Source organism: Enoplosus armatus, chromosome 20, assembly GCF_043641665.1.
Source record: "Enoplosus armatus isolate fEnoArm2 chromosome 20, fEnoArm2.hap1, whole genome shotgun sequence".
In the NCBI taxonomy this organism is placed as follows: domain Eukaryota; kingdom Metazoa; phylum Chordata; class Actinopteri; order Centrarchiformes; family Enoplosidae; genus Enoplosus; species Enoplosus armatus.
Window position 1 is genome coordinate 12134033 of NC_092199.1, and position 19789 is coordinate 12153821.

At 42.5% G+C, this 19789-nt stretch overlaps 3 protein-coding genes across 4 annotated transcripts in view; 2 read left to right on the forward strand and 1 right to left on the reverse strand.

Annotated features, from left to right (window-relative positions):
- rhbdl1 (rhomboid, veinlet-like 1 (Drosophila)) overlaps positions 1-4250 on the forward strand; it is a 34690-nt gene extending 30440 nt beyond the window's left edge. The window contains exons 6-8 of the mRNA XM_070927485.1: positions 489-589; positions 2341-2401; positions 3976-4250. Coding sequence (XP_070783586.1) covers positions 489-589; positions 2341-2401; positions 3976-4250 — 437 coding nt within the window. The remainder of the gene's footprint in view (positions 1-488; positions 590-2340; positions 2402-3975) is intronic.
- Positions 4251-9578: 5328 nt separating this feature from the next.
- On the reverse strand, positions 9579-12369 carry LOC139303773 (uncharacterized). The gene is made up of 6 exons (XM_070927607.1): positions 12300-12369; positions 12027-12176; positions 11284-11377; positions 10922-11081; positions 10550-10702; positions 9579-9870 (listed from the first exon to the last, which is right to left on the reverse strand). The coding sequence occupies exons 2-6, from the start codon at positions 12149-12151 to the stop codon at positions 9692-9694; spliced, it is 711 nt and encodes a 236-aa protein (XP_070783708.1). The 5' UTR covers positions 12152-12176; positions 12300-12369; the 3' UTR covers positions 9579-9691.
- Positions 12370-12945: 576 nt separating this feature from the next.
- Positions 12946-18870, forward strand: wdr24 (WD repeat domain 24). 2 transcript variants are annotated; one of them, XM_070927387.1, is made up of 11 exons: positions 12946-13017; positions 13490-13568; positions 13849-14333; positions 14542-14719; positions 14880-15552; positions 16352-16461; positions 16553-16680; positions 16783-16887; positions 17013-17350; positions 17560-17744; positions 18332-18870. In XM_070927387.1, the coding sequence occupies exons 3-11, from the start codon at positions 13853-13855 to the stop codon at positions 18498-18500; spliced, it is 2367 nt and encodes a 788-aa protein (XP_070783488.1). In that variant the 5' UTR covers positions 12946-13017; positions 13490-13568; positions 13849-13852; the 3' UTR covers positions 18501-18870. The 2 variants fall into 2 exon arrangements, with proteins under 2 accessions (XP_070783488.1, XP_070783489.1); XM_070927388.1 differs by having other exon boundaries at positions 17016-17350.
- Positions 18871-19789: the final 919 nt, after the last annotated feature.

Sequence of the window (19789 nt, forward strand, 5' to 3'; positions counted from 1 at the left end):
ATTTTAATATAGTCAGTCAGCTGCAAGTTTAGCAGGCCGCTTACATACAGGAATAGCCAAAGCAATGATGTGCACAACACAGAACGTGTGTGTGTGTGTGTGTGTGTGTGTGTGTGTGTGTGTGTGTGTGTGTGTGTGTGTCAGATGTAAAATAAAAGGGCATGTGAAGGTCAGCTGATGTAGCACAGTCCCTGTGAACAGAGGGTGATTTTTACTCAGAGATATTTAAAAAATGCTCTGAGGAAGGTGACTTGTGCTGCCGCGTGATGAGTTATCTGACTTTCCCTTTGTTTTTCCTCTCTGCTCTAAAATGCTGTCCTTTGCACTCTCTCTATTCAACACACACACACACACACACACACACACACTTCTCCCTGCATTGCGTGCTCTCCCTCTCTTACGTCTACACTCCTAATCTGTCTCTCTCTCTCTCTCTCTCTCTCTCTCTCTCTCTCTCTCTCTCTCTCTCTCTCTCTCTCTCTCTACAGGCTCGCTGACAGTGTCCATCACCGACATGCGCGCTCCAGTGGTGGGGGGCTCCGGAGGGGTCTACGCTCTGTGCTCAGCGCATCTGGCCAACGTCGTCATGGTAACTGTCATCATCATCATCACCTCCATTGTTACGTCTGAAAGCGGGTTTTCAATAGAGACGAAATGTCAGAGCTGTCCACATGGTGCGAGGCCGAGACGCCGCACACTCCCACCATTTGCTACAGATGTTAGCTGGAGGTTTTTCTTCGCTGCTACTGTCACGTCGATGTGATGAATAATTCTTATTGCCCAGCAGTTTTTGGGGAAAGTGCCATTGAATATTCCATGTGACGTCTTTGGAGAAGCTCTCGCTGCATGTTGTTGATGTGTAGCATACCTCAAAGACTTCCTCTAAACCATAAAATGTTTCCACTGCTCGTCATCTGTATTGATTAATCTGAAGTGAACTGCCATTTCAGACACATATATTAATTATTCAGACTGTTTATTTGTGTCCACAGTGAATTCCCTTGATGCTGCTTAAGAGCTTTTCTTTACAGTATTTATTTGTGTGGGTTTCTGTCACACAAGGTTCACATGTGAAATGCCTTCCACGTTCTCTTCAACTCTCGAGGCGGTGTTACATCTGACGAATCACTTTAACTAACGTCGCTGTTCACTGTGGGCAGTGGAGATGCCACCAGGGATAGAAATCAAAGTGCACTGACGGGCCCAGAGCAAAGACTCTGTAACTGTAACTGTGCGCTCGTAGCAGCTAACAGACAGTTGGTCTGTTACGCTTGATGCCTGTTTGTTGTTGGGAAATCCTTAAAGGCACGTCTTAGTTATGCTCCGATGAGCTTTTTTTTCTAGTTTGTGTTTTTGGAGGACATCTTGAAACCTCGCCCGGTCTCGACCCAGTAAATTCCCAGCCATCTGCCATCAAGCATCATCATCCGTTTTGCTCAACAGACATTTTCAGGTTCAGTAAAGTTTCGAGCCGCCGCTGTGGACGTGACTCTCTAGAAGTCATGCAGCTCCAGATGAATTGTCAGAATACATCATGGAACCATGCAGCCGACAGATTCAACTTTTGACATTACACGTAAATCTTAAATCTTCTTTTCATAGTTCTTGATGTTTTTAAAGAAAAATGTGCCCTTACTTTTTGAGGGGTTTTTTTTGTGTCTTCTCTGATGATCCTCTCCACCTCACACACACACATGTGGATTGGCTGTCCTTTGGTTAAAGACTGCCTCCCATCAGACCTCCTCCTCCTGTGTTGACCTCTCCCCTCCGTGATATCAATCATTTATTGGCAGAAACATTGTTACATTACAAGCACTGCCACTCCTCACTTGTTTTAAATGTATGGTCACTGCAGGTTTTATTTATACCTTCTTCACCGTCTTTAATTTTTCATGGCCTTCACCATTTCTTTTTTCAGAGGAGAAACACCGGCCCTGGGTCATATTCCCACAGCCAGGAACAATTTTTCATCCCTGGGAGTAAATGTGTTATTCTAAGTCAGGATGCCATCGTTCTTTTCCCCGTGAGAATCACAAGGGCTATTTATTGGCCCATTTTCCCCTTCTGTTAAATTATCGTAGCCCTAATTAATAGAGTGCCACTGGGTTGGAACCAGTGAGTGAAGAGCAGCCAGGTGTATAATCGCCTCTGTGCGTAGTGTAAGTGCTGCCTCCTCTCTCTCTCATACGAATGTGGATCGTCTTTCTTTCAGGTTTAAATATGTCCAGAGGACAGAAACGGAGGCGTTTCTTCCCAGACTGTTAATATACTCGTGTAAATAATGGTTGTCAGTGTCGTGATTGTTTGTGCTGACGAGACACTTTTCGCTCTGTGTTGCAGAACTGGGCCGGGATGCGGTGTCCATACAAGCTGCTCCGCATGATCCTGGCACTAGTTTGCAGTAAGTTGTCCAGATTTACTCTGATAGCCCTGCGCTTCTACTCCTGCTGTTGCTATTTATGTTGAATTTATAGTTAGCAGAGTCTGTACAACCTTTCATTTCAGCACCTGTTCACATTTTAACATGGTAGCAGAGTGTTTATCATCCGAGTGGGATTTAAAAACCTCTGAAAGCAACAGACTCACGCTATCTTTGTTAATTGCTCAGAGTGAGAGGCTCTATGATTGGACATGTTGCTCTGTTTGCAAAGCTTTTGAGTCATACTACTTGTCCTTTTTCTCCACACGAGGGCCGATACACTGTGACTTTCATTAGTGAGCAATATGTTCCCTCCATCTGTCCCGAGCCTGCCGCCCCCGAACTGAAGGAGCAGCGAGTCTCTGCTGGAATGTGATATTTCTCCTCAGTGATTTACAAACAGGGAATACAGCATTTTTAGAATAAAATGTGACACGTCGTTTGTGTGAGGTACTGTGAAGACTGAATTAACATTTGCTCAGTGGTGAGTATTTATTCAGCTAGAGAGACTTTGGAAGAGAAGCATCAAACAACAACAAATAACGTTTGAAAGCAATTTTTAGAATAAATATTCATTTAAAATCCTCATGTGACCTTTCTTTGCCTTCAGAAGAAGACACTGTATTGCTCATTTTTAGGCATGGCCATAAAGTCAACTCAGGCCCTGTTCTTTATATGTGGAAAAGTGAGTTATACAAATGACTCCTTTCTTCCTGGGAAAGACAAATAAACTCAAGTAAAAGTGCCAGACCAAAGGAACCAGCAAACTGTACTTGAATCATAAGTACACACTGTATACATTTAATTTGACACACTTAAACTGAAAATGTATCATGTATTTAAAATAGGCCATCCAAGAGATTTTGACAGGGCTTCACTTTATTGGTTAAATAACCATATGGTAATATATTGTGGCCTGCAAGAATTCACAATTATGAAGGACTCAGGAGAACAAATAGGATTTACTAGTAGAACTATGCTTTATAATTGACTCTATAACAACAACAACTGTATGTACTTACATTTGGAAGATTGATACCATTCGCATATCTGTACGTTAAGTATGAGGCTACAGCCAGCTGACAGTTAGCCTAGCTTAGCCTAAAGAGTGGAAACAGCTAGCCTGGCTCTGTCTGAAGGTGGCCGATTCCTCCTTGCAGCGCGTCTGAAGCTCATATCTCGTTTGTTTATTCAAATTATTGTTTAAGTGTAAAAAAGACCATTTTTGGGGGGGTCATGTGTTGGACTATGTCTAGGCTCTGCCATCCTGTTTCGCCCTTTTTACAGACTTTTTGCTAAGCTACGCTAACCTGCTGCTGGATGTGGCTTCATATTTATCGTACAGACATGAGAGTGGTTTCAATCTTCCCATCTAACTCTCCACCAGAAAGCAAATAAGTACATTTCTCAAAATGTCAAACAGTTCTTTTAAGCCATGACTGAAGAACAGGACCCTGATCTGGCCTGATTTCCTCACAGCTCCAGTCATGAGCAGATACTAAAGAGATTTCTCCACGTTGATTCTGTCACTCACGTCTCCTCTCTGTCCTCCACAGTGAGTTCGGAGGTGGGTCGTGCAGTCTGGCTCCGCTTCTCACCGCCGCTGCCCTCCTCGGGGCCCCAGCCCAGCTTCATGGCTCACCTGTCGGGGGCTGTGGTCGGTATCAGCATGGGGCTGCTGATTCTGCGCAGCTACGAGGAGAGCCTGCAGAAACAGTGCTCCTGGTGGGTCATCGTCTTCTCCTTCATCACCTTCCTCCTCTTTGCCATCTTCTGGAACATCTTTGCATATGATCTGCTGGGCGTGCAGATACCAACTCCTCCCTCATGAAGGCCCCCCACCCTCCAACAGGCCCTCCTCCACATACACACTGACTCCAACCCTGTTCCAAACAAAGGTTCCCCTTTGGCCATAGTTAACTTTTCCATTTGCTCTCAAGTTAGACCCAAATGAAATGATATGAAATCATTCAAAACTAAAATCGACCAAGAATCCTTTTTTACAGATACTTTGCAAATCAAAGAAATATGTCTCTTTTATTAAAGAGGGATTACAGTAGCAACAAGTACAGGTGACAGTTCCTCAGATCCATATTGAGGAGCATTATATCTTTTTATATATACGTTGAAATCTCATCCACATTACCAGCACTAACCTTTCAGTGAGCTTTTAGCCGTCATGCTGTCTGACAAGCTGTTTCATCAGTCGTTTCTTTGAGCGCATCTTTCATTCATGTAAAGGCCTCAAGTAAGAAGAGTTCATAACACGTGCCTCCGGTGATAAAGGAAAAGGAGTTAAAGGGAGGCATCGGCGGTGACGATGCTGGCAAAACGCTAAGAGAAATGTTCTGTCTTTCATAAAGGTCAGAGATGAGGATCAGCTGCAGGGACGCCCCTGAAAACTCACAGGGTTTCAGTGTTTTGCTTAAAGGCACTTAAGCAGAGTAGAGTAAGCAGAGTCCCTTGACTGTGCCACAAATCAGTGCTGCATGAGAAGATTTAAAGAAGAACTTCAGGAAGAGCATGTTTATTTCTGGTGGCAGCAATAAAAACAAAAACACAGAAGCACCAATGAAATGTGATTGTTGATATGATTTTTTTTATTTCTCACAGGGGTCACACTGTGGCTTTTTGCAAAATTGCTGGAAACACTAACTGAAAAACAAAAAAAAACAACTGACAAAATACAAAATTATTTGCCGCAGAGTGCAAAAGGAATAAGAAATCCAGTTGCCAGAGCAGTTGCAGGAAGAATGGAGGAAAAAGTTTTAAATGAATGATTTCAGGCAAATTTTATGTGGATTGTGTCGTCCTCGAGGAGTACTTTAAGGTTAGAGAGGCATCACTGTCATCTTCACTTCATGGGGTCTTTGAAAATAAGACGGCATCAGTTCTCCTATGTTCTTTTCATGGCATTATACCTACACTGTGGATACAGAAATATAGTTCACACAACATGGACAAGACGTGAAGATGGGAAACGAAAGGGAGAGGCGAGAAAAAAAGTTTATGAGAAAGTGATAGATGAAGTTTTCCTGGATGGTCATCGCTTGAGCGAGAGAACTCCTCCTGTTGCTGTTGTCAAACACTGAGCACCAACTTGCCGGGCGCACCGTGTAAAATATGCCATGTCATGCTCTGTGGCTCTCAGCGAGACAAGAACGCACACACACACACACACACACGCACACACACACACACACACACACACACACACACACTTCTCCTCTTCGTCTTTGAGAGCAGCCACTGCCTGATTCTGTAGGTCAACGTGGACAAACCGAAGAGGACAAAACTACAAACACACACACACACACACACACACACACACACACTGGCCTCTGCCTGTTCTCGCTCTGACAGACTGAACTGGGGAGGGCGCGGATGTGTCATCACCTGACCTCTGACCTTCGTGTCCCAGAGGGCATTGGGGTCTGTCGGGCCCAGTCTATACCTCAGTTTCTCATTCTTAGGGACTGTATACTTTTGTAAAGGAATGTACCTATAATGAAAAAAAAAGAGTGTTATTAAGTTGTCCCAGTTTTTCATTTGATAGTGGATGTGTGTATATTGTATGTTCATAACCAAGAGTATATTTATTTGTATTTTTTTTCCTCTTTGAAGGGGAAAAGAGAAACGTTTCAAATGGTGCAAAATTAATGCTATGATTGTTGTTCTCCTGATAACTCCTGTATGGCTTTGATCCTCTGAAAAATAGTCTATGAGGCAGAATCCCCTGGTTTGTTCGATGACCACCGGCTACTCAAGCTCACTTGATTTTATAAATCTTTAGTGCTTTACAAAATAAGCCATAGAAAGAACTAATTCGAGAGGGCAAAAGCAGAGGAAAAAATGTTTGTTGGTTCGAAACCCTGATTGGTAGCTTCAGTGATTTTTTTTTGTGCGACCAAACATCATTTCTTCATTGTGTATATTCAACAGGTGAGGCGAAAGAAGACAAACTGCGCAAGTACATGCCTGTGAAACTCTGGACTGTTTGAGATATTTTCATGTAGCTAGACTCATTTTTACAACTTGTTCGCCGACTGTGTAGACTCAAACTTGATGCAGCTTAATTTCGCAAGTGTTCACATCTCTAAACGGTCCCCCGCAGTGTGCAGACGCCTCGCTGTAGTTCTTCTTCTGCAAATAACAAATTATGGACAGGGCTTCTGTCGTATATTATCTCCAGAGGGATTCAAGCTTTTTGGAAAGCTGAGGCAAGGATAGCAATTACATTTAACCATGCTACGTTCCATTTTTCAGACTTTCAATCAATAATTCATTTGAATGTCCGCTGGCTGCCTGAGGAAAAAATGTTATGCATTTGCCAATTTTGATAGTTGGTGATAAATACTGTCTGTAGTAACAGAAGACTCTGTGTTAAATGAGGGAATCTGTATAAAATAGCCAGAATAAGCCATTTTCAGATGCGTAAAGAGAAAAGAAAAGATCAGCCAATACGTGGTAGTAATGCATCCATGATGGAAACTCTTGCGTATACTAGGAAATATTATTGCTTTGGATAGCAAAGATACATTGATGAATAATGCATACACACCCTGTTAGCCTATAATGAAGATGAAGAGGGTGCCTGAGAGGAGGTTAATGTGCCTCTTTAACTTAAGATTCATAGGAACCCAGAAGGGTTGTAAAAAGGGCTAGTAAATGGCTATGTTTTTGTAGAACACATTAACTGTGAATATTACCCCTCCCGGAAGTACATGCAGGACTAAAATCGAAGGTTTGTGAATTCTTGTTGCCCCTACTCGATCGAGTTCTTCTCATACAAAGAGAAATGTCTAGTGTTTCTTTTATTTATACAAATCTCTTCTGAGAGAAGCATCGTCAACAGAGGAAAAACTGAGAGGGATCTTAAACAATCAGTTTTCAGGAGTAGTTTGTTTACTTTTCTGTAGGCCAAGTCTCCTGTTCCTGAGCCAACCACAGCACCAACACACCTTCTAAAATGTCTCCTGTCTGATAAAAAGCCTCTCCTGCGCTCAGACAGCAGCTCATGTTAAAGGTGAGGAGTGATCTACTCTTCACCAAACCTCAGCAGGGCTGCAACGCAGCGGCGTCCATGCTTTCCCCATCCTGTCACAACACCCCCAGTGTCAGGATGATGCATGGCTGTTGCGAGGATACACCGGAGCCCAAAGCTAGACCGTAAACAGGACATCTTCCTTTAATAAGTGGATCTGACAGGCTGCATGATGTTAATTTAATTGCCGTCTTTGAGTGACGTATTTGTTTTCAGCAGTGTAAGGAAGGCACAGTGAGGGATGAGCTGAGTAGGAGCAGACTATCAGTAACAGGTGATCCACATGCTCTCCTTGATTGGCTTCGATACAGTCATGGCATGCGGTACAGGATGATGTTAAAAGGTTAGTGCCAACTTGTTTGAGTCTAATGCTGTTCATTGCAGCATACTTGACATGTCTCTGACTGCTGTTTCTTATTTCCTGTGTTTTGTCATAAGTGTGCTATTTTTTTGCACTTATTATAATGTAGTTAACTGACATGTTGGCGTGTGCCATATTCTCTACTGCCATAAACATCTTTTCATGCTTTTTTACCTCCCTATGCCAATCCATTGTGCTGTTATGCCCAATGCCTTGTTACACTATATAAGCCCATGAGACTGAGCACCGGGCGGAGAGGCTGCTTTGCTCTTAGCTGTACGGTATAATCCACATGATCATGCACAGAATCCATAAGAGAAAGACGCCGCAGTGCAAACAACTGACGTTGTTAATATATCCAGTAGCTGCTCTGAACTGCTGCTTGCCAACAAGCAGGCCAGGTTGCCTTTTCTTAGTGTTTATTGCTACTTAGATACTGTATATATGGGTAAGTCTCACTGCAGGACTGTGCAGGCAAAGCAGGCTACTGTAGCTCCAGAGATGGAACTGTACTTACAACAACAGTCACTGGACGCTCACTAGTGCATAAAGTTACACTTGTAGTGTTTTACTGAAGATGTTGAAACCTGAAATGCTGGTTCAGGGGTTCTAGGGCCCCAAACGTACAGACATTTGGCTTTATCTCCCAAGTTATCCTGGATATTGATGAGTTAAAATGTGTTAAACAGGGTCCGATTTTAAATTTATGTTAATTAGCCGGTAAAATTAAACAAAATAAACTGGCTGGGACACAAAACTGCAGTGCAGACTCCACATGCATCTGTGAATCCCAATGCTTGCAGGTTGTCATAGTTCAACAATTTATCAAACTATCCATCATGCTAAGAATTTAAAGTCTACAATATTAACCTTTAAATGAGGAATGCCACTGAACGTTCTGGTTTTCAAGTGGATTAGTGAACACTGATTTTTGTCTACCACAGCTAGAAACAAGCATAAAAGAGTTTGTGTGTGTATCATTATTCAGGGTTTTGAGGGTGCATTTTCTGGTTTGTAGCAGAGAACAATGTTAAAGTCTTGGTTTCCTGGTTTCTAGCTTTGGTTCAGATTATTTCCATGTTCACAAATACTGCCTGAGCCACTTGAGGTCATGCAAATATCACAGGTGGTTTCTTAAAATCAGAGTAGTTTCCCTCCAGCGGTTTAGAATTTAAAAAATAAAAAAAAAAGGTCATATGTGTGCTGCTGTGGTAGTTTTTCCTGAGCTGCTTACTTGTATTGATAAAATGGTGCCAAGCTAATGAGGTTCAATCTCTCAGACCAGACAAGAGGTTGTACCAACACAGCGTTTACAAAAAGACAAAGCAGAAGAAGCTATTTTTCTCTCGATCATGAGGAAACTAAAGGAAAACTAAATTTACATATGGATAATTTATATCAAAGTCCTCATTAATTATTTCACAATCTATTGTACTTTTTAAATGTTCTGAACGGAACCATTTTATATTGTATATATATGAATATATTTTGTTTTATTTTGTACTGTTCATTGTACTTTGCTTTAATTTAGAAACAATATAAATAAAGAACAATACTGTGGCAACATCCTACTGCTTTTTTAGTGTGTTTAAAGCACAAAATCATTGTCAATGAGCTGCAACGAGACCATATGATTAAGACCATATGATTAACCGATTAATTATGAAATAAACCCTATGTTTGAGGGTTTTCACACAACATCTGTAAACCTCATCCCACAAGTTCTACAAGAAAATTTAAACAAATGCTCAATGTGCTGTTTTTCATATAAAGGCTTTATTATTGTGGAAAAATACAACAAAAAAATCTGACAAACATTAAAACAAGTTTAATGTTAAAAAGAATATCTGTGCAATAATTGTAATTTTTATCTTGTTTTGAGCTTCTTTGCTGGTCTCTGATCAGCGTCCGAGCACTTCTCCCCCGCCACACTGCCAGCCTTCACATCAACATCCTTTAGAAGTGGGAGCTGCTGCTGTTTGGCTGTGGTCATCGCCCACAAACACAACTCCAGCCTGTGGGGCGTCCAGTCCTGCTGGGGATCCACTGAGGACGAGAGGGGAGGCCGGTCAGCAGAATCAAAGGAGAATTAATGTGGCTTTTTTTTATTCTGATAAACAGAAAAATACCTTTTAATGTGAAAGTGAAAGCGTATTTCTACAAAGTGATCTAAATTAATTACAAATATAAAATACAAAACACATTAAAATGGTCTTTTTCTATTGAGAAGGGACAAAAAGCCACATATAATTCCCTTTGATGCAATGTTGTAAAACAATAAAACATGACACTTTCTGCTTTTTATAGGCACAAGCGAAATTTGAACAAAACTGATTTAACAGGAGAATAAGAGTTACAGTGCGGAGCCAAATATGAATTAATAGTTCCAAATTGAAATAGAAGAAACGTTTTTAAGCCAGGATTTAGTAGAAAAGACAGTTGCAGCAGACCTCAATATTCTGGGGGGGGGGGTTTCAGACACGTGGTGCATAAAAACTCAACACTGTTTCTTCACGTTTTGTTTTGAACTCTAGAAGGTGCATAATGTAGTAGCAGATCAGACATGTATTTTGGGCATAAAACACTTGGTGCTTTATAAACCAATGGTAGTATCTTATTTAGTAGTACCATACTTAGCAGAATACAGATGCATCTACAACACTGTAATACCAAAGTGGATCAGTGCAGATGCACTTGTTACCACCCTTGGTTCTCCGTCATTAACCTTTGTTTAGTTTTTCAGTCCACTCAACCATCTTGCCCAGGTAGAGAGCGTAGTGTTTGGCTGTGTATTGGATGGGCTTCAGTCCCGGTATGCTCTCCATGGCTTCATCCGACATGAAAGCAGTGTGTTCTGGAGCTCCTGCCGCCAACACAGCTGGAGCAAAAATGGACAGTCAGCCCCAAGCCAAGGTGAGTGTAGCCATGAAGTGAATACAAACTATTTAAACAGAGAGCAGGGAGTCCCAGCCTTAAGGAGAAGGCAATCACTTTGGGCTTCAAGAGGATCACAGACACGTTTTATCTGTATGAATCCATAAGCTTTTATCTATTTGCTCGAAGTTTAAAGAAACAGAAGAGACACGCGCGTCCTAACCTGAAGCGGTGGCTGGGCCGACTCCTTTCAGGGAGCTGAGCTCTGCGATCCCTGCTTGCACATCAGGCAGGAGGCTGAAGGCCTTTCTGGAACATTTCTCCACAGTGTCCTCGCTGTTGGAAGCCACCAGCTGCTGCAGCCTCGGCCTGAACTTCCCTCTCTGCAGAAAAAGCACACAGGGCCACTCAAGGACACAGCTGATGCATTGAGTGCTGTTAAGACTGTGAGTGCCTCTTCATAGTGATACTATACATGTTTGAAGGAGTATTTACTGGAGCAGTGTGACAACAAATTTTTGTGTGGGTGTGTTAAAGTTCCTTGTTAAAGTTCCTTATTATGACTTTGTGTTAGATGCTACTCACAGTGAGCTTCCACTCCATCAGTTTCTCCAGCTCTGACAGAGTGACATGTTTGTCAGGTCGACTTGCAATGAGTGTGGGCAGCTCCTCTTGGTACCTGATCACAGATACACACATATTGGGATAAATTACCTTTCATGTTATACTCAAAGCAAGGTCGACTAAACTCACTTCATAGAACACATTTCATATACAGGGATAAACAAAGATATACTTTCTTACATCTACATTCATAAAAAAGACACACTGTGAACCTATTGTAAAAGCAGATAACGAGATTTGACAAAACAATTCTATTTGTTTTCCCAGGTCTTTCAACTTTATCACTTGGCCTTCATCAGCCGATGGCGTTTACTGATATGAATGAACATGGAGGAGAAGTACTAAACGTGCAGTAATTGAATGATACAGCTACTGAGCTGGAATGTAAAAAAAAAAAAATTTTCCATGACAATTGAGCCAACCCTCTCCAGTGATGAAGACACTGTGATACAGTTGTAAGCGCGGAAAGTGAGTCGACCTTGAATTGAGATTGTTTTGTCGAAATATTTCAAAGGTCAAGAATTAACTTAGATGCTTAGATCAATACATGTATTTTGAGAAATAAATACATTCTATAACATACTGAAAGCCAGCAGATTAAAGATTTACTACACAGTGTGAAATGTTACTGAGTCTACATCTCTCTCGTCCAGTGAAATTGAGTCTGATTTTGTGACTGTAGCCGTGAGGGAAAAAGGATTTACCACTTGTCAAGGTTCAGCAGCTTTCCAGGTTTCTTGCCTTTGGCCTTGGCTTCCACTACATCCCAGTATTTCTCGTACACACCCCTCCATGTGGCTGGATCCTCACAGGCAAACAGAGTACTCATGGCAGCACAGAGCTCACACCATCTCCTACAGGCACAGACAAACATAATGCAAAGCTCTATTTTACAAGAATGGCCAACAGCACATTAAAAGTCTGTTATTTTCACACCTTAAAGTGCCTCGTTTTGATTCAACAAATGCCGCGCTCACCTTCGTTTGAAGGACACCTAAAACAAAAACAAAAACCAGCAAGTTGCGGCTAATTTCCTGTAAACTCCTGAATGAATCGTAATATAGTGACGGTGCTTCCGTTATGAGATACGGAATTCCCGCGAGATGATAGAGCAAAATACTACTTCCGGTACCGCCAGCAGTGAGCAACAGTTGCAGAAGGTCTGTCCCCTGAAATACTTCGTTATTGTCTTCGCATGGACACTGTAACTTCATAGGATATATTTTCCATGTTTCTTTAATTGTGTGACATACTTGTTAAACTGTCGTGCACGTTTCGTCTTTACAAAAGTGCTCGGTAGCTAGGTTAGCCAGCTAGCATTAGCATCACATTCCTGTCATGTTTATGGTGCAAATACACACTGTACAGAGAGTTCAGCTATTTGCAGCCAACACAGCAGCAGACAAGCGGACACAGCGAATAAGCTAGCGGATATATTTAGCTTCATTTGAACCCCTTTATGAGTAAAATGAACCGTCACCAAAGCACGAAATCAAGGGTGTAATTTTAGGCAGTGGGTGCTGGTAGTCAATCTGAATAGTGTTAATGCTGCACATGTTACTTGGGTGAATAGGCTCTCTCACATTGTTGGGATCACAGCATCATTATATCTTCACGTGAGCACAAAGCAGCAGTTAATCAATCACCAGCACGAGGTAGAAGGTGATGGACACAAGCAAGCCGCGGCAGTCAGAGGTAAACTAACAGAGTGGACATCTGACAGTATTTAAAACTTAAAATAATCTGTTGAAAAATGTAACACTAAAGCAAGAAGGTGACGGTTAGCGATGATGTGCTACTTTGGGACCCCCTTGTAAACGAGATGATACATACCAAGGGGTTTATCCTGATATAATACATTTGACTAGATGCTGCTAAATATTTCCCACTACATGTCATTTTCTAGTTTCATCTTGGAAGTACAAATTTTTGGGCATCTTTTTATATGCTTACATTTATAGTGAAAACATCCTCAGATGATGTGATTAACTATGTCAAAGTTTACATCTGTCAGTGTTAGATTTCATGTTTGTGTGACAAAAGTTTACACCGATCTTTTCCTTAGATATTTTTAAATTTTGTTTGCAATAGACATAAGATATCTGTCCTAACTATAAACCCGGATAGTATCATGCTGTGTGTAGCTCACATGCCAATCTCTCACTAGCAAGTTGGCTCTCATGGGAGCGTGTGAAGAGGACTCTGTGCTGCTGCAAACATTGATAAGGCCGGCAATTCTTCACCACGTAAGTACTGCAGCCGTTTCATTAAAATGTTCAAAATAGATATAATACTGTGTTGTTTGTTACACACTGCCACCTCTTCTGCCCCTACACAAAGTGCTGTATAAATCTAGCATCTTATGCCACCTTCTGGTGGATTGTTGAACTGCCTTAAAATCATTTTACATTTTGCTCAGATGCCTCTTATAGGACTGCTGTAAAAGTAGCAAATCAATTTCAGTTCATCTGATGCATCTTGACATTTTAATTGTTTCTGAGCTCAAGTAAAATCACTGTCCACCAGAAACATGGAGAAGATGTCACGGGTTACCACAGCCCTCAGCAGCAATGCCGTCAGTGGCCGGACTATGTTCTGCCACTTGGACGCGCCTGCCAATGCCATCAGCGTGTGCCGTGACGCCACGCAGGTGGTGGTAGCCGGCCGCAACATCTTCAAGATCTACGCACTGGAGGAGGAGCAGTTTGTGGAGAAGCTGAATCTACGCGTCGGCCGCAAACCCTCTCTCAACTTCAGCTGTGCGGATGTTATGTGGCACCAGATGGAGGAAAACCTGCTGGCCACGGCTGCCACCAACGGGGCGGTGGTCACCTGGAACCTGGGGAAACCCTCTCGTAACAAGCAGGACCAGCTGTTTACTGAGCACAAACGCACTGTCAACAAGGTGTGCTTCCACCCCACAGAGGTTTACATGCTGCTAAGTGGCTCACAGGATGGCTTCATGAAGTGCTTTGACCTGCGCAAGAAGGAGTCAGTCAGCACGTTTTCAGGTAGAATATTATATAATAAACATCAGCGTGTAACTATTAATTTCCCACAAGTGAAATACAACTTCTGAGAGTTTTGCATGGCATAAACCTCATCTTGATATGTCTTAACAGTGTGATGTACCGACATTATTCTGGGCATTTGAATGTATACTTTCAGTCCATGTATTTTCACTGTTTTTGGAATTGTGTTTCTTCTTCTTTCTTCTAGGTCAGTCAGAGAGTGTAAGGGACGTCCAGTTCAGCATGAAGGATTATTTCACATTTGCTGCTTCCTTTGAGAATGGCAACGTTCAGCTCTGGGACATCAGGCGGCCGGACCGCTACGAGCGAATGTTCACCGCCCATACTGGCCCTGTGTTCTGCTGCGACTGGCACCCTGATGACAGGTAAAAGACAGAGACTTTGTGACGCAAACCAACTGAGAAAGTAGAGGTTTTCCTTTCTAAAGGTATCATACTGTATCTCACTTGCATTTAGTAATGCTTTAGTAGTGGGTTTTAATTATTGTCATTCGTTAATGGCTTTCTCCTTTTGTTTCCATGCTAGGGGATGGCTGGCCACTGGCGGCAGAGACAAGATGGTGAAAGTGTGGGACATGACCACTAACCGGGCCAAGGAGATCTATTGTGTCCAGACGATTGCCTCAGTGGCTCGGGTCAAGTGGCGGCCTGAGAGGAAGTTTCATTTAGCCACCTGTTCCATGATGGTGGATCACAACATCTACGTGTGGGACGTCCGCAGACCTTTCATTCCCTTCGCCACCTTTGAGGAACACAAAGATGTGACCACTGGTATTGTGTGGCGCCACCAGCACGACCCTCATTTCCTGCTCTCTGGCTCTAAGGACAGCACACTCTACCAACACATGTTCAAGGACGCCACTCGTCCCGTGGACAAGGCCAACCCCGAGGGTCTGTGCTTCGGACTGTTTGGTGACTTGGCCTTTGCAGCCAAGGAGAGTCTGATTAGCAGTGACGCCAACAGAAAGCCTTACCCTGGAGGCGACCGCCGCTACCCCATCTTTTTCTTCAAGAAGCCCGACCCGACAGAACAGTTTGCCCACGTGTCCAGCGCCCTTAGCGTCTTTGAGACAGACCTGGACAGTAACCGCATGGACTGGTTTGTCAAGACAGCACAACTCTACCTCCTCAGTGGGAAGCCGTTTGCGGAGCTGTGTGATCACAATGCCAAGGTGGCCCGGGAGCTCAAAAGACCTCAGGTCAGACAGATCCATACAGGAACAAATCTGTACTTAACGCAGCTTAGTTTTGATGTTGTCAGTTTAAATGTAACTGTGACAGATTATGATTTAAAATAACTGATAGATATATTATTGCAAAACAATTTGATTGATTTCACACTACTTGTTACTTTTCTTAAACATAATAAATTACGCATTACTCTATTGGAAAAGTAACCACTGTTACAGACTGGATTAGGGCTGCAACCAATTATTATTTTAATTATCTAAAAATCTACAGATGACTGTCGATTAATTGTGTCGTCTAAAATGTCAGCAAATCATTAAAAAAATGCCCATCACAAGTTCCCAGAGCCCATGTAATAAAATGTAAAATGTCTTGTTGTGTCCGACTAAAAGTCCATAACCTAAAGATATTCAGTACTATCATAAAACACAAAAGAAAATCAAAAACATTCTCATTTGAGAAGCTGGAACCAGACTTTCTGCCATTTTAGCCAAAAAAGTTACTTAAACGATCGTACACAGCAACGAATATTTAAAAAAAAATGTTTTATCGATTGACAAATCAATTAATTGACTAATTGCTTCACCTCTAGTCTGCTCATTACATTCGCCCTAGACCCTTCAATGAGGTTTATTTGCATTAATTGAGTCAATAAACTTGTCGACTTAACACCACCTCATCATCAGAAATAGTGTAAGTAATGACAGAGACAAACTCTTGAACTTGTAGCCGTGCTCCACTTTAGGAAAAAGCAATGTGATTACAGTAACCCGTCACTTTGTAACACGTCTTTTTTTCTTTAATACAAAGGTTTCCACAACATGGACCATGTTGAGAATCATGTTCTCTGACCCAGCAAACCTCACGCCCGGTCCAAACCACAACCTCAGTAAGCTGGGCACCTTGCCTCTAATGAACAGGTAAATTAGCTTTTTATTGTGCCATTACAAAACAGTAATGCCAGTCATTTACTGACTTAACATCTAACGCTGAGGTACGTTACGCTTTCAGTTTCAGCATGAAGGAAATGGGTTCAGGGATGGGCACAGAAAGCAGACTGGAGCGCAGTAAAGGTGAGAGCAGGCAGGACAACATCCACCTGGAGCCTGGGAACTCACACATCAGCAATAACAATGAAGGTGAGAGTGGCCATTAAAACTAGTAGAAGTCAATCTGGTTGTTCGTATGTTCTCTGTATAATATTCAAGACTTAATAAGCCATTCATACACTTTCCCTTCAGAAAATGAGGAGACAGAAGGCAGTGAGGGCCAGGCTGAGTATATGTTCGGTGATGCCGAGTTAGATGACGATGACCTCTACTCTATGGAGCATGACAACCAGGCAGGTCAGTCACAGTCACATCTCTGAGGAAACTAAAGAGTTGCTTACGTCAGTAACTGCTATTTATAACTGCCTCCATGCTCAGCGCTCTTTTGTCTAATATTATCTCTGTCTCTTTTGTCACAACAGAAGAGCAGGAGTACACGCTGCCCCAAGAGGCCTTCCAGCTGCGCCACGAGATCATGGATAACCCGTCCGCTCCAGAGCACCTTCAACAGGACAAGGCCGATTCCCCACACGTCAGCGGCAACGAGGCCGAAATCACCTGTCTGACACCCATCGAGTCCTTCTCACTCATCTCCATTTCCCAGCCGTTGTTCAGCCCACATCTGCCTGCCAGCTTCTTCTGTCCCATTGTGCGGGAGATGCTGAGCTACTACGCTGAGCAGGGCGACGTGCAGATGGCTGTGTCAGTGCTTATCGTCTTAGGGGACCGGATCCGCAAAGAGATTGATGACCTCACCCAGGTCAGATAGAAAACACTGGTGCTTGCTTAGTGTTGTAAAAACATACAGCTGCATTTTCACCATTTCATGGACTAGAAGTTTAGGGATTCTGTAGGCCTTTATGTATGACTGGTAGTTGTAAATAGTTTACCTGTCCACTACTAAAACACGCAAGTCCTAAAATTCAATTACAACCTAAGCGGACCCTGAACGAGTTGTTTCCATTTCAGGAGCACTGGTATATGTCCTACATAGACCTGCTGCAGCGTTTCGAGTTGTGGAACGTGTCCAACGAGGTCATTAAGTTGAGTACGTGCAGCGCCATCAGCGGCCTGAACCAGGCGTCTACAACACTGCACATCAACTGCAGCAACTGCAAGCGGCCAATGAGCAACAGGGGCTGGATTTGTGACAGGTACAAACAATGCATCACCATTTAATTTGAGAGCGCTATTTATATGTATTAACATATGATAAAACTGCTTGTAATCTTTTTGTGTGATTACAAAAGGCAAATAATATTTCATACAAACACTGTTGCTTTCGCTTCAATAAAGTCATTTTTAATTGTTTACTTTTATTAAATTCTGTCCAATTTTGTTGAAATTAGTTGTTTTTGTTGTAAAACAAGCAAAAATCTTAACATCTAATAATGATAACAAGATTGATAGTACGGTACCACTACAAACAGCCGGCTAACTTAGCTTAGCATAAAGATTGGAAACGGGGGAAACCGCTAACCTGGCTAACAAAATCCAACTACTAGCAACTCTAAAGGTCACTAATTTACATGTTGTATTGTTTGTTTAATCTTTAAACAAAACCCTTTCGTGGGGGTTATGACCAGTAACTTCCAGGAGTCTCTGTTGTTGGTTGCCTAGCAACAGCTCCTGTTGATATTTCGAGTGTAATTCCTCTGTTTACTGCTTATGTTGTCACTGAACATTCATTTAATTCTGACACAATCCGAGCTCTGACAATCGCCCTGCGTCTCTCCTCTAGGTGCCACCAGTGTGCCAGCGTTTGTGCAGTGTGCCACCATGTGGTGAAGGGACTGTTTGTGTGGTGTCAGGGCTGCAGCCACGGTGGACATCTGGAGCACATCATGAACTGGCTCAAGAACAGCGCTCACTGCCCCGCTGGCTGTGGTCACCTGTGTGAGTACACCTGAGCTCATTGCAAGCACTGTTCACACACAGCTAGAGCTCTGTGGGAGTGGAAGTCAGTCCTCACACCGGCCTGGATCCCACACACACACACACCACAGACAAACGAGATGTCTTCAGTCCTCCTCATTGGAAAGACGGACAGTTCTGTGTGTATGTGTTTGAAGTGAGACGAGTCAAACGTCTGATCTACTGAGTCTAAAGGAGGAAGAGGTTTATATGTGCTCTCCTGGACAGCCATTCAAGAGCAAACACAATCATGAGTGGATTCATATTTGTATTTGAATTGGTGGATTTGAACCATTGGTGAATTTGTATATAAGCAGATGTTACGATAGATATTCAAAGAATATAATAATATTTTTTGTGAATTCACACTTGCTGCATTTTACATTGTTTTTAAACCCCTCAGTAAAATCCTGAAGGCTGTACAGAAATAATTGTCTGCTCATCTTAAGTGGATTGTTTGTACATAACACTTACAACTTTATTTTGAAGGAGTGTAATGTTGAATGTTGACTTAATTTATATGAGAAATAGCTCTTATTCAAGCAATACATATTGAACTGACACTTGAACTAGCACCAGTGAAGTCTGTTTTGTCAGCTGCATTTGACAGAAAATCGCTTCCTTTCAGTGTATACACAGCTTTTCTGATTAATCTACAGTGGCTGTCACTGTAGGCTGAATTCATTTGAACTTGAGCTTCATATATTCACTCAGCTGCAAATATTCACACCTGGCAGCTGCCCAGTACATCCCGTCTTCTGCTCTTGTCTGCAGAGCAGTTCCAGCAGAGCAGTCAGGATACGAAGTCTTGCTTGAGGGCACTTTAGTGAGAGGGAAAGAACACTACTACCGACCACATCTAACACTCATGGGCCCAGAAATCCCAACTGGCAACTCGTCTCTAGACTAGAGTCTAGTCCACCAGCTAGACACAATGTGAGCTGCTGATCATAGTTTGTAATAGCTCACTGCTTGTGAGATGCACAACAGATGAGTGTAGAGGCCAACAGAGACGACTTCTGTCCAGATGAACCTCCACAGAACAGCTTTGTCTTGGGTGAAATGTGACTGTTACTCTAAGAGTCCCTGTTACATCCCAGTACTGTGTGGCCTGGTGGCAACTGGTTGGAGGATTTTACAGTCTAGTTGTCACTTTTACTGGCAGATGATCACTGAGAGAAGGAGAATATTTTATCAGTCCAGTCTCAACTCTCAACACTCAACACTGGTTGTGTGTATTTGGTCACATTTACATTCTGGATGGCGCTCAGCATCACAAGTGTTT